A 14,007-nucleotide genomic window follows, 5' to 3' on the forward strand; every position below is an offset into this window, starting at 1 on the left:
GGGACAGAAATCTCTCCAAGTGCCCGTGAGTCCCCAGCAATCACGCCAAGAGATGTTCCCCAGAATCCTTTGCAACACCACAGAGGATGCTGGGAAATACCTGCCATGTTGTGTAGTGGAGTTACTTGGGACAGTCAAACGTGGGCTGGAGCTGAGTCAAGTCTGACGTTTCCCCAGACAAAGCTATGAACAACTTAGCTTACAAGGCTGTTTGCAAGGACAAGTGAGATTTAAAAGGGACGTCGCATATATTTTGTGCTATATGAACAAACAGCAGTTGCCAAGTGATTTTGCACAGGTGAATAAATAAATAGTTTGATGCCTACAAGGATTAGTTTATGGATGGTTTCACACATTACACAGAGGAAAACCTAGGCTTTCAACCAAGAGAGCTGCACTCACTGGCGATTCCCTGACAAGCATACCTGTACAAGACACATTTGTTACAGTTACAGGTAGGTAGCCATGTTGGTCTGTCATAGTCGAAACAAAACAAAACAAATCCTTCTAGTAGCACCTTAGGGACCAACTAAGTTAGTTATTGGTATGAGCTTTCGTGTGCATGCATACCAATAACTAACTTAGTTGGTCTCTGAGGTGCTACTGGAAGGAATTTATTTATTTTTTAAAAAAATATTTTATGTTTGTTATATTCACACTTTATGCTTCAAGGTGTACTCATGGGACCTCTTAAGTATACAGGTGTGCGCGCACACGCAGACACCCGCATCCATAAATGCAATATGTGCCATGGTCCTATGAAGTTTTCATTTGGTGAATGCGCTCGTGCCTCCTCAAGGAGCCTGACTCTGTGAAGTCCTGAGCACAGTACATGCACGAGTAGGGCTTCTCTCCGGTATGGATCCGCTGATGCCGATGCAGCGAAGTCAAGCGTGTGAATGCCCCACCACACTCTTCACAACGGAAGGGGCGCTCCCCAGTATGAATTTTCTGGTGCCTTTTCAAGCGGAGCAGCTGGACGAAGGCTTTCCCGCACTCTTGGCACTCGTATGGTTTATCCTGCCGGTGAATCACCTTGTGTTTGGACAGCAAGTTGGACGTACGGAAACCCTTGCCACAAGTGGGGCATATGTACGGTTTAGGCTGTTCTCTCTCTGGTTCTCCTGGATCTACCCGGGAAGAGGCCAAACCCTCGCTGCTTTGGCTCTGAGCCTTCGAAGACACTACGATTAAAGGCCTGTCCCTCAGCGTCTTCGAATGTTCTATCTCATGCACGTTCCGCAGGTGTCTCCAGAGGTCGACTTTGTGAAGGAACCCTTTGTCGCATTCTGGGCACTTGTTCGGCCTGTCGCTCGAATGGATGAGCTTGTGCGTTCTCAGGTTGGCCGTACGGAAGAACCCTTTGCCGCAGACCGGGCACCGGTACGGACGCTCAGCCCCGTGGTACCGCTGGCGTTCCTGCAACCTGCCAAGATGGCGGAAGGCCTCTCCACATTCCTTGTGGCGGTAAGGTAGGACGTCGCCAGATGTTGGCACTGGCTCCTCCTCATCTAAAGAACTGATGATGACAATGTCCTCACAAACCTTGCCTCCAGCGTGCGCAGAAGAACGAGGCTCTGGGTCCTCACCTTCACACTGCAGGTCAAAGTTGGTGCTAGAGGTGATGAAGCCCTTGGCTGTGGTTGAATCGCTCCACTGACTGTATACGCCATTCCTTTCGTCTTCTTCGCAGCGCAGGTCTACAGGGATATCCTGATGGCTGGAAGGTCCATCAAGGCTGCCCTCAGGGCTGGGAGGCAGAGAGTAGTCTTCATCTACGTCTAGCCGGAGGCCACCTTTCTGACCCACCCACTCAGGAACGCAGTCATCCGAGCGATCTTCCCCCGCGCCGCAAGTGTCACTGTCAGACTCCCAGCTCCCTTCCACATCCATCCTTCAGCATCTTAGGGACAGCTCACATACGATGAAGCGCAGAGGTGTCCTCCGTTTGAGCTCTGGTCGCAGCCAAGCCTGCAAAAGGGGAGATAATAATAATAAATAATAACACATTTTTATTTATACCCCGCCCTTCCCGGTTTAGGAAACAGAGCTCAGGGTGGCCAACAACAAATTTAAAACACTTAATTGCGGGCACAAAAAAACAGCATAAAATGCAGTAAAAAGCGTAACTAACAATAAAATCAAAAATCAATTTGGGGGGAAATCCATCCAATAAACATTAGATGATTACCAGGGCTAGATGGCTAAATTAGTCCCATTTGGGCGGGCGAGGAGACCAGGGAAGAACCAGCTGTGGAATCCCAGAGCGGGCAATCTTCACAAAAAGGGGAGGGGGGAAAAAGAAGGGGAACAAAAGATCAGGCCAAGTTCAAACTGAAAGCCAGGCGGAATAGCTCTGTCTTACAGGCCCTGCGGAAGGAGGTCAAATCCTGCAGGGCCCTGGTCTCATGGGACAGAGCATTCCACCAGGTGGGAGCCATCACTGAGAAGGCCCTGGCCCTGGTGGAGGATAACCTAACTTCCTTAGGGCCCAGGACCTCTAAACTATGATTATTCATGGACCTTAAGGTCCTCTGCAGAGCAGACCAGGAGAGGCGGTCCCATAAGTACGAAGGCCCTAAGATGGGCTTTGTTTCCAAGCAATCCAAAATCCTGCACACTATAGGGGTAGCCAACATGGTGCCAGATGTTTCTGGGAGTTGTAGTATAGCAACATCTGATGGGTACCACACTGGCTACCTAGTGCCATGGCAACAGCTACTTTTCACTATCCATTGTGGGAAATAAGCCTACACATTATATCCAAATGGCGAGGGCACAGGCTGCAGCAAAGCACCGCTAGTTTTTTTTTTAAAAAGGATTGGGTAGCAGTCAGAACACTGAGTTAGCGGGAAGAGTAGTCTCATCTGGTGTAAGGCAACTTCTCACAAGTAATCAGGCCGCAGGGCTTCATGAGGTCCCTGTGTTGCCCTCTTACAGCTCAGAAGCTGTTTTCAGAGGGGCTTACTCCCAGTTAACTGAGGAGAGGGGTAAAGGTAAAGGGACCCCTGACCATTAGGCCCAGTCGCAGACAACTTTGGGGTTGCGGCGCTCATCTCACTTTATTGGCCGAGGGAGCCGGTGTACAGCTTCTGGGTCATGTGGCCAGCATGACTAAGCCGCTTCTGGCGAACCAGAGCAGCGCACGGAAACACCGTTTACCTTTCTGCTGAAGCGGTACCTATTTATTTACTTGCACTTTGACGTGCTTTCGAACTGCTAGGTTGGCAGCAGCAGGGACCGAGCAACAGGAGCTCACCCTGTCGCGGGGATTCGAACCACCGACCTTCTGATCGGCAAGTCCTAGGCTCTGTGGTTTAACCCACAGAGCCACCCGTGTCCCTTGGGGAGAGGGGTACACAGTCTTAATTATTCCATACTGGGGCAGGGAGGGAGAGAGAAAGGCCACAGTAGGAACGATTAAATCACCATTTCTATAAAGGTGTTTTAGATGCATTTTGCACCCAGATAGGACTCCTTATTCCCTCACCACAGTTATCAGGTGAGAGCAGCGAAGGGAGTTGCAAAAAGGAACTCCTGAAAAGGGAAGCAAGCGCCACTAAGCAGCATTCCTGTTTTAAAATAATGTTTACGCACAAAACAGATGCATGGAACAGGTGAGGGTTGTTGTATTTTTTGCGGGGGGGAGGGAACAAAACACATTGCAGAGCCTCCCCCCTTTACCCCCTCCCTCCAAATAGAGGAAAGACTTGACAAGCCGGAAGTCACAAATTTATAAATATGTCATGCACCCCACCCAGCTTTGGCGCAAAGTGATGGATGGAAGAAGCGGCGCCCGGGCGGGGGCTGTGTTAACCTGCGGTACTGACCGCTGCAAGTTCTTATTTACCCGCTGTTCGTCTCGGCGGCTTCCCGTTCATCCCGGGAAAGGTTTCCTCTCCGGCTTCCAACCTTTCTTCCCCCCGCTCCTTGCAGAAGTCAAGAGCGCGCCGTGCGCAACGAGGCACCCCTTGCCTCGTTTTGCAAGGATGGTTTGCGTCCTTCCACCCCCCCACCCAACAGCAAGAAAAAGAGCCTCGGCAACAACAACAACACGCCCCCCACCCCGTTTTCTCCCCCAACCCTTTCTGGATTGACAAAGTCAGGATCCAATCCCGTTGCTCGCCCTGCCCACATCCTGCTCCTCCTTTCCCCCCAGGGCTGTCTGGCGAGAGCGGCTCCTCCGCCTCCCTCCCTCCCTTTAAAGTCCGCTCTCGCCTGTGCCACCTACCGAGACCTGTGTATTAAAATAAAATAAAAAATATTGTGGGAAACAATTTGCTACTGTTGCTCAGCAAGAACAAGATGCTTTCCTTTGCTCGACGGTGCAGTGCCGTCTGGCGCAATGATGCATGCACACGAAAGCTCATACCAAGAACTAACTTAGTTGGTCTTTAAGGTGCTACTGGAAGGAATTTTTCCATGAGCAGGGTTTTCACAGCGAGTCCACAAGTGATTGTAGTTGATTGGCCAGTGACTAGTAAAAGAGAAAAGGTGACTGTCATGCACATGTACAGTGGTACCTCGGGTTAAGTACTTAATTGGTTCCGGAGGTCCGTTCTTAACCTGAAACTGTTCTTAACCTGAAGCACCACTTTAGCTAATGGGGCCTCCCACTCAGTGGCATAGCGTGGGGGGTGCAGGGGGGCCAGCCGCACCGGGCACAACATCTGGGGGTTAGGGTTAGGGGGCGCAAATCCATGGGTTAGGGGGCGCAAATCCACGGGTTAGGGGGCACAAATTACTTGCCTTGCCCCGGGTGCTGACAACCCACGCTACGCCACTGCTCCCACTGCTGCCATGCCACCACTGCACGATTTCTGTTCTCATCCTGAAGCAAAGTTCTTAACCTGAAGCACTATTTCTGGGTTAGCGGAGTCTGTAACCTGAAGCGTATGTAACCCGAGGTGCCACTGTAATCGTGAGCCGAGTTGGATTCAAAATCAACAAAGATTTAGCTTTCTCTTTTATAATTGCGCAGAAAGAATGAATGGGATCAGAGCTTGCCAGGAATAATACAGCACAGGAGAAATGAAGTGAGAGGCCACCGTTTCTTCTTCTTCTTTGGCGATCCCTCATAGCTGAGTAAGATTGCCTTTCATGAACACAATTTTACCAGCGAGTCCACAAGTGACTGTAGAGGCCAATTCTGGATCCACACATCCTTCCATAGTGGGGACATTGGTTTCCTGGTGGTAGTTGATCACTGTGAGGGTTTGCCAAGCGTGCCTTCCTCTTAACAGATTTCTCCCTTTCGTCCTGAGTTTGAGCGATTTCAAAGTCCATGACACCTTTGGCAAAAGCTGTTCTCCAATTGGAGCACTCACAGGCCAGTGTTTCCCAGTTGTCAGTGTTTTTACTACTTTTTTAAAAAAAGATTGGCCTTGAAAGAGTCTTTAAACCTCTTCTGTCCAAGATGCTGGACTGCATTGGCCCAATCCAACAGGTTATTCTTAAACACATTTGGAACCCAAGCTTATGCCCATTTACTTGGATGCACGCTGATTTCGCCAGGATTTAGAATAATAGAATCAGAATTGTGGAGCTGGAAGGGAACATGAGGGTCATCTAGTCCGTCCCCCTGCAAAGCAGGAATGTTTTGCCCAATGTGGGAATTGATGAGGAGATTTCACCCCTCCCATATCCAAGAATCTCCTGAGGAGTCTGCTGATTCTCCAGAGAGAAGGAGGCGTGTTCTGCCTCTCTACTTATTCTGCCCCAGCACCACATCAAAGTGTGAGAGTCAGTCAGTGTGTCGGAGAGAGAGAGACTGAGTGTTAGAGATCGTGTGTAGAGATAAGGCTGCTGCTAAGAGCAGCTGCAGACACTCAGTGCAGTTCAGCATTCATTTTTGTTTAGACCTCATTTAGCTCTGTATATAGTTGTATAATAGTTGTAGATAGAATAAAGAAGATATTCTACAGAGCTGCTCTCCGAGTCATTTATATACTCTGCTAGACTCTGCTATACTCTGCTGTGTGACGACTGTCTTCTTGTGGAAGTGAATCCAGTGCTCACAACTTCAAGCTGTGAGTCCACAACACTTTGACCTGTTCCTGTCCAGAAGGTGGTCTCTGGAAGTGCTAACCCAGCTCGCCTAGCCCAGTCGGGGCTGAAGTGTATGAGTCCAGTTGGTGGCACTGGCTCAAGGGCGATGCTGACAACTGAACCCACAATCCCGAGATTAAGAGTCTCTTGTGCTACCGACTGAGCTATTCTCATTTCCAAGTGAGCATGAGATTGCATTTGTGCAGCCCTGTGGTATGTGAAACACAAGGGCAGTCAAGTACAACATCCCTAGAGTGGACATAAAAGGGGATGTCTGACCAGCCAGTCAAAACTTCCTGTTTCTCCTAGGCTGGGACAGACTTCCTCTGCATGTGACTAGAGGTGGGCATGACCTCACCTGCCCAGGTAACAAAAGAGAAGGACTGGCCAGCCATCTCTCTCTCTCTCTCTCTGACCACATTTGTTGAAGAAGCAACATCTGCTTAGTCTAAGATGCTCTCTTGGCTTCCAGCCAAGAGAGGACAAAGAGGTTGTCTCCTTATGGGAGAGTCGCGGATGACTCTGGGGTTGTGACGCTCATCTCGCTTTACTGGCCGAGGGAGCCAGTGTGCAGCTTCCAGGTCATGTGGCCAGCACGACTAAGCCACTTCTGGCAAAACCAGAGTAGTGCACGGAAACGCCGTTTACCTTCCCGCCAGAGTGGTACCCATTTATCTACTTGCACTTTGACGTGCTTTTGAACTGCTAGGTTGGCAGGAGCAGGGACTGAGCAACAGGAACTCACCCAGTCACAGGGATTCCAACTGCCGACCTGATCGGCAAGTCCTAGGCTCTGTGGTTTAACCCACAGCACCACCCGCATCCCTAGGCATATTCTACCGCTAGGCAAATTCGAGGTGACATGTTGCCCTGGAAACTAAATAGTAGTCTTTTGGCTCTCAATGTCTGCCTTTGTCTTACCCTCTCTGAGCAGGCAGGTATCTGGTCTGCTGACACCATGATAACATGGACTTTGAAGTTCACTTGCGATTCCTACCCATGTGGTTGAAGCCTGGGAAAGTGCCCTTATTAACCCATCGAAGTCGAGGGCCTGAAAGCCACATGATGAGCAATCTCAGTGCAGACAGCAAGAGCCAATTGTTCCCCTCTTTGTTTGGAAGGGCCTGAACTCACAGCCTTATGTTTGCAGGGAGTTTTTGTACCTTCTTTGGTTGCTATGGAGATAGTTGCCAAAGAGCTGAACTTTTGCCTTGAAAACCTCTCGGTGTTTTTTTGCGCAGTTCTGCTGGTTGTGCATTTGCTGGACCAGCCTGAGAAGAGGGAGTGAATGTCAGAAAGCGGCGTGCTTCTTGAAGAACATTTGAAGCCAAAGTGGTCCACAAAATAAAATAGCCACAGTAGGTGGAGTTAAGGTGAATGAGAGGCTGACTCTAAAATCATGCTCAAAAGTTCTGTTGGTGAATTGATGATCAGCCAGCATTTGTTCCCTTTGCTTAACAACAAAATAATAATAATAATAATAATAATAATACAGTGGTACCTTGGTTCTCAAATGCCTTGTTACTCAAAAAACCTAGGAACCCAAACACTGCAAACCTGGAAGTAAGTGTTCCAGTTTGAGAACTTTTTTTGAAAGCTGAACATGCTCCGTTTTAAGTGTTACGCTGAGGTCTGCCTGTTTTTGCTATTTATTTTGCATTTTTGTTTTTGTGGCTTTTTTGTTTTGTTTTTGTAGCTGTGTGGAACCCAGTTTAGCTACTGATTGATTGTGTGACTGCAGTACATTGTTTATTGCTTTCAATTTTTGGATCAATGGTCTCGTTAGATAGCAAAATTAATGTTAAACTGCTGTTTTAGGGGTTGTTTTTAAAAGTCTGGAACGGATTAATCCATTTTGCATTACATTCTATGGGAAAGCATGCCTTGGTTTTGGAATGCTTTGGTTTTGGAACGGACCTCCGGAACAGATTAAGTTTGAGACTCAAGGAACTACTGTATTTCAACTGGTGCAATTTCAGCTGGTGCGGTTAAGGCAGAGGATGTTGCAAATACCCAAATTCTAAGATAAGGACAAGTAAATGATGGACCTTGCAGGTGGAGAATACTTTTATTTTTAAATATCTTTAATATCAAGAGAATCTATGCATGAGTTATTAATACTTTATTATCTCTTTGCAGCTGTGCTGTATCTTTGTAATTTTGCCCTTCTAGATGGAGAAACTTTATGGTTCACATTTTTGGAAATTTTTTGCTTCCCCCACCTTTTGTTATCTTGTTGTTTAGTCGTGTCCGACTCTTCGTGACCTCATGGACCAGAGCACGCCAGGCACTCCCGTCTTCCACTGCCTCCCACAGTTTGGTCAGACTCATGCTGGTAGCTTCAAGAACACTGCTCAACCATCTCGTCCTCTGTCGTCCCCTTCTCCTTGTGCCCTCCATCTTTCCCAGCATCAGGGTCTTTTCCAGGGAGTCTTCTCGTCTCATGAGGTGGCCAAAGTATTGAAGCCTCAGCTTCAGGATCTGTCCTTCCAGTGAGCACTCAGGGCTGATTTCCTTAAGAATGGAATGGTTAAGAATGGTTAAGATTTCCTTAAGAATGGTTTGTTATCTCCCCCCCCCAAAAAAAGTAAATCTCGTGCCCTGAAATTGTCTGATCCCAATTGCTGTAATTAAAATCTGCTTTGAGAGCAGCTTCTGTGGAAAGCACAAGGATGGATGGAAGATGATGGCCGTAAAGCCCAATACCCTATGCACAAATCCATGCACCGTTAATCAGAAAAAAACTAGCACTCCGAAGGCTCTGCGTTCACTGTTAACATTGATTTGCGTTGCGTGTTGAGTCCCACAGTTGCCACCCCCCAATAATTCACACTTCACACATCAATTTTTGTTTGGGTTTTTGGCATAATTTTGGCCACAACTTTATTCACATACAAAATCTGTGAGTGGTTGCTTAGGCATTGGTTATGACTATCTGTCCATGCCCTCAGGGACAGAGCTGGCATTCCGGACACCAGCGGAAGCCAGAGGCATTCCGGACACCAGCGGAAGCCTTAGTGGGAAACAAATATTGGGTGAGCAAATGAAGCTGGGCATCAGTCCCTCACTACTCACCCTCATGTTCCTTTGGGGCTTGCACGGCCCAAGTCCGATGCCAGGGACAAGGACGAAAAGAATGGCAAGCCCCTGGATTCCTTTAACGGAATTCCCTTCGCATCATTTGGAGGGGTAGGCACTTACCCCTCCAAGAACCACCTTAACCAATGCCTAACCGCCAACCTTACAAGTTGTGACGATTTGCTACGCAGTAGGCGAAAACCAATGGCACAAGCCAATCAGCCAATGGCAAAATTCCTACTGTGCCCCTGCACCAAGGCAGACGACACCATGACAGGCATAGCAAGGTCAAGCGATCAGGAAAAACCTCCTATTAAAGGGAGGGAGGGCGGGTGATCCGAAAGCAAACGGCCAAGAGGAAGTCCAACCCCTGGCTCCCCATATTTATAGACTCTAACCCCTCCTCTGAATTTGGCAACATACAGAACTCCCCAGCAACCCAATATTAACCCTTTAGCAGGCTCGGGTTTTTCCTCAAATCTGCCTAGTCATGGCAAGGTGGCATGTTTCCCCAACCGCAACCCGTGCTCTCTGGTTAGGGAGAACACGCTTTCCCATTTCACTGAGAAGGCTAAATGGAAAGGATGGCAAATGTCCCACTTTTGACTGCTGTTATTGCAAGGTAATTAAAAGGGAGTTAAGGTGTTAAATGGTTTGTATTAAGTGATGCTCAGCAAGCAGTGGGCAGGGGATGGGATGGGGGATGGAAGGGTAATTAAAAAAAATAAAAAATACAGTATATATTTTTTATTAAAGATTTCTTAGTTTACAAAACCACATGCGTTTTCTCTTTTTTCAAGTTGTGTTTCCTACAGATCAGTTTCATTTGTTGTGAGACATTAGCGTTGCATACAGTATTAGGAAGAAAAGAGGGGGAGGGGGAATGATATATGTATGTGTGGGGTTTTGTATCAGCGTCACTTGTGTGGGTTCCCTTACCATTCGCTTGTTTTATTTCCTTGGAGGTGAGAAAGGTTGGGGTGGCCAGGGAGACCAGGGAGAAGAGTCGGTGGAAGAAGATTGGAAGGAATTTAAAGTTTATTTACAGAAACATTGTAAAATTAAGGAATGTTAGAAGGATGTTGGAATGAAGTTACGTGGTTTTAGCAGAAATGTTATAAAGGATTAAGTAAAAATAGATTGTTAATTGGTGAGAATGTAAAGTTACATTATATTAAGATAAATTATTAGGATAAAAACCAAGATGGAAAGGATTTGCTGAAATAGCTAATTGAACTAGAACACAAAAAAGGGAGGTGTGAGGAGGTCAAGGAAACAAGCAAATGAAAGATAAGTTATGGAAGGATTGATTTGTCTTTTTTAAAATGGTTTTTATTTTTCTGGGTTTTTTTGTTCTTTTTTTCTTCTTTATTTTTGTAATCTTTCAAAACCTTAATAAATATATTTTTTTTAAAAAAAGAGAGGTAGGGGGTGGCCTAGGGTGTGGTTGGTTGTCTTTGGTTGGCTGAAGTGAGAATTGTTTTCATGTGTGAGTGGGGTGGGTAGGTGTTTATGAGTCAGGTTAGCCAGATTAATTTGTATGCCGTTGGTGGATTCTTGTTCTTGTCTTGTTGTGCTGTGATGTGATAAAGGTGAGCCATACTGGGGTGAAGGCATCTTCTTCTATTTGTCCCTGTAACTAAGCAAGTATTAGAAGTTACCACAGAACTGGACCTACTAAACATCTTCCAAGACAATAATGTGGGATGTAATCCACTGGGAGCAGTCAAATACAACATTCCTAGTTTTCCTAGAGTGGAAATGCAAGGGAATGTTTGGTCCAGCCAGTCGAAACCTCCTGTTCCTCCTGGCCTGGAGCATCCTTCCTCTTGCATGTGACTAGAGGTGGGTGTGACCTTACCTGTCCAAGTAACAGAAGGACAAGGCATGCTGCCACTCTCTCTCTTTTCCATCTTCGTTTCGTCATGTGAACTGCAGAACTGCTAGCCTGCAGTCACTGGGATTATCCCTCCCATATGGGGTAGATCCACATGTATATATTTGTAACTAAGTCTGCCTTCAGGAATCCAACTGTGAACTGATGTGAGTAAACTTCTTTTATTGACATTCACATTTTTAAAAATTTTTTTGCTTCCTCCACCGTTTGTTATCTAAGGATAAAGGGACCCCTGACCATTAGGTCCAGTTGTGACCAACTCTGGGGTTGCGGTGCTCATCTCATTTTATTGGTCAAGGGAGCCGGCATACAGTTTCTGGGTCATGTGGCCAGCATGACGAAGCCACTTCTGGCGAACCAGAGCAGCACACGGAAACACCGTTTACCTTCCCGCCGCAGCGGTACCTATTTATCTACTTGCACTTTGACGTGCTTTTGAACTGCTAGGTTGGCAGGAGCAGGGACCAAGCAACGGGAGCTCACCCCGTTGCGGGGATTCGAACCGCCGACCTTCTGATTGGCAAGCCCTAGGCTCTGTGGTTTAACACTAAAATCCAGAAAAAAATGATGACCTGGCTTTTAAAAAATACAAAAGTTAGAATACTAAAGGAGATTAAAATGGCTTCATCTGTCTAGGCATCTGGGTTGGCTCGGTCTAAAGAAGGGTGTTTTCAGCAGGCGACGAAAAGAGCGCAGGGAAGACCCCTGCTTGCTCTCAATAGGCAGGGAGTTCCAAAGTGAAGCTGTTGCCGCACTAAATGATTGAGTTCTTACAAATGCGGGATGGGTATTATGTGGCACTGGCAGTAGTGCCAATGCCACCAATCGAAGCGGCCACGTGGGTACGTGTGGGGTGAACTGCTCTTTGCAGGCACACTGGTTCCAAGCTGCTAAGAGCTTTCTATACTAATAGTAACACCTTGAACTTGGCCCGGTAAGCAGATTGGCAGCCGGTGCAGCCCTGAACCCTCTGGGATAAACTCCACCCTAGGTGAAGAGCAGAAAGGATGAAACAGAGGAAGACAAAAGAAAAAGTGCAGAAGGACAACGCATTGTAAAAGCACTTAATGGTGAAGAGTCTGTAAGCCGAGGTGTTGCTGTTGTGATGTGTTGTTGCTATTGGTGATAAAAATTCAGATGAGAGGGAAATGAGAAGGCAGAACAGCTCCCGAAACCATTATGAGACATTTAAACCCTCCGGCAAAGCTCTTGTTCATTTTGATGGTCTGCATAGCATCACTTCATGGTGACTGGAGTGGTCAGATGTGTCCATCTTTCTCTCTGAAGACCCTTAAAAGAGTCTCAAACCCACCACCATCTCAAGCGGCCGCTTCTGGGTAGAAAGAACATCTGTGTTTTAGAGCGGACAAACCACAACTGGCCATTTTCTCCACCTGGCTTCTACACCCATTGATGGGACATTGAAAGAAACTCCGTCAACAGCCGATTGTCCAATTTGGCCTTTATTGTACTCTGCCGTGATTTACAGTTATTTTACAAAGAAGCTGATGGGCTTTGGCAGGCTGAGTCGCTTGGCTCGAAAACCTATGAGATGAACACTGAGTCATAAATAAAACTTTTAACGAAATTATTTATGCAACAATATACATTGGCTCACATCTTGGTGCCCTTTAACGCTTCCTATTTTTGCATTATTGATTAAACCCAGCTGCCACTTTCATTCTTCCCCCATGTAAAAATATCTAGTGAAAATCACCCTTCAGTTGAGCAAGCCATCTATTAACGTCACAATTAACAGCTCCCATCCCTGCTTGTCTTATTTAGCACAAGGTGGGAGTGGAGGAGGAACTTTCTCTGTGTGTGTGTCAACGAAGGCAGGTGTGCACAACTGAACCAATTGCATCCCACCATTACTGCATGTTTCAGAGGCTAGAAAAATCTCCCGGGACTACAAAACAAGTGGGTTTGACATATACCTCGCAAGCCACAAAGCCACGACTGAACCTAATGGTCAGGGGTCCTTTACCTTTTTACTTGGAGTTGGGCCAAAAGGGAGAGGGGGAAGGTTAGTTATAAATGCCCTGTTGAAAGCAAACATATTCACAAGATGGTGCTGTTACTCCATCTGTGAATTAGCGTTTTGTGCCCTGGAAAGCTAGCAGAGGGATCGTTTGTTTTTGTTTGCAATTGAAAATCACTCGCAACGCACCCTTAAGAGTGCCAGAGAGCACTGCCATTTATCACCGGGAGAACAGCTTTCATGTTTATAATTTTGCTCCTCTTCACAACTAATTATTTTATTTGCTGAAAAAGCCTCACATTATAATTACCATGTTTTTCCATATATAACACGCCCCTGTGTATAAGACGCCCCCTATTTGGGGGGGACTCAAAATTAAGAAAATGCACTATGCACTATCCATGTATAAGATGACCCCTTATTTTAAACTATAGAAATTTAGGAAAAAATATACTTATACACGGAAAAATACGGTATGTGGATTCAAATGCTCGTGTATTTATTTTAGGACTGTCATATTTCTGGATTTCCCTGGACATGCCTGGGATTCCAAAGGTGAAATCACCAGCTGGGCAGATTTTTAAAATTTTGAAAAAAATAATCCTGGTTTCCCCCCCTTTTGCACGCGCTCAGGAAGTGGTCGAGCAGTCGGTCAGTCAGTCAGTCGGGCGGGCGGGCGGGCGGGCGGGCGGCTGACTGAATGCAGCCAGCATCTCCCCCTCCCCAAGTTAAGAGCTGTGTCAGGCCTCCCTCCTCCTCCTCCTCCCCCCCTCAGTTGCTCCCAGGCATGGCCACAGCCACACACCCCCCCACCAACCTGCTGCCTCTGCTCTTATTTGCTCTCTCGAATATGGCAACCCTATGAAACTTTCGAACAAAACCCCACGCGCATGAGAGGCATGGAGGTGGGAAAGGGCAAGAGTGCTTGCCTATCTCTCTCCCACCATTGTCTACCGATATCGAAAAAGCAGTGTTGCCTGTTGGCTATTTGCAGTATGGTAGC

The 14,007-nt window shown here is 46.9% G+C and overlaps 1 protein-coding gene across 3 annotated transcripts; it reads right to left on the reverse strand.

Moving 5' to 3' along the window:
* Positions 1-210: 210 nt before the first annotated feature.
* Positions 211-4,033, reverse strand: LOC309372088 (uncharacterized protein). Of its 3 annotated transcripts, none has more exons than XM_081915324.1 (2): positions 3,851-4,033; positions 211-1,971 (listed from the first exon to the last, which is right to left on the reverse strand). In XM_081915324.1, the coding sequence occupies exon 2, from the start codon at positions 1,891-1,893 to the stop codon at positions 757-759; it is 1,137 nt and encodes a 378-aa protein (XP_081771450.1). In that variant the 5' UTR covers positions 1,894-1,971; positions 3,851-4,033; the 3' UTR covers positions 211-756. The 3 variants fall into 3 exon arrangements, with proteins under 3 accessions (XP_081771450.1, XP_081771452.1, XP_081771451.1); XM_081915326.1 differs by having other exon boundaries at positions 3,831-4,033; XM_081915325.1 differs by having other exon boundaries at positions 3,753-4,033.
* Positions 4,034-14,007: the final 9,974 nt, after the last annotated feature.

The sequence above is a fragment of the Podarcis melisellensis genome (genome assembly GCF_964234715.1).
Source record: "Podarcis melisellensis genome assembly, chromosome: 6".
Taxonomy (NCBI): Eukaryota; Metazoa; Chordata; class Lepidosauria; order Squamata; family Lacertidae; genus Podarcis; species Podarcis melisellensis.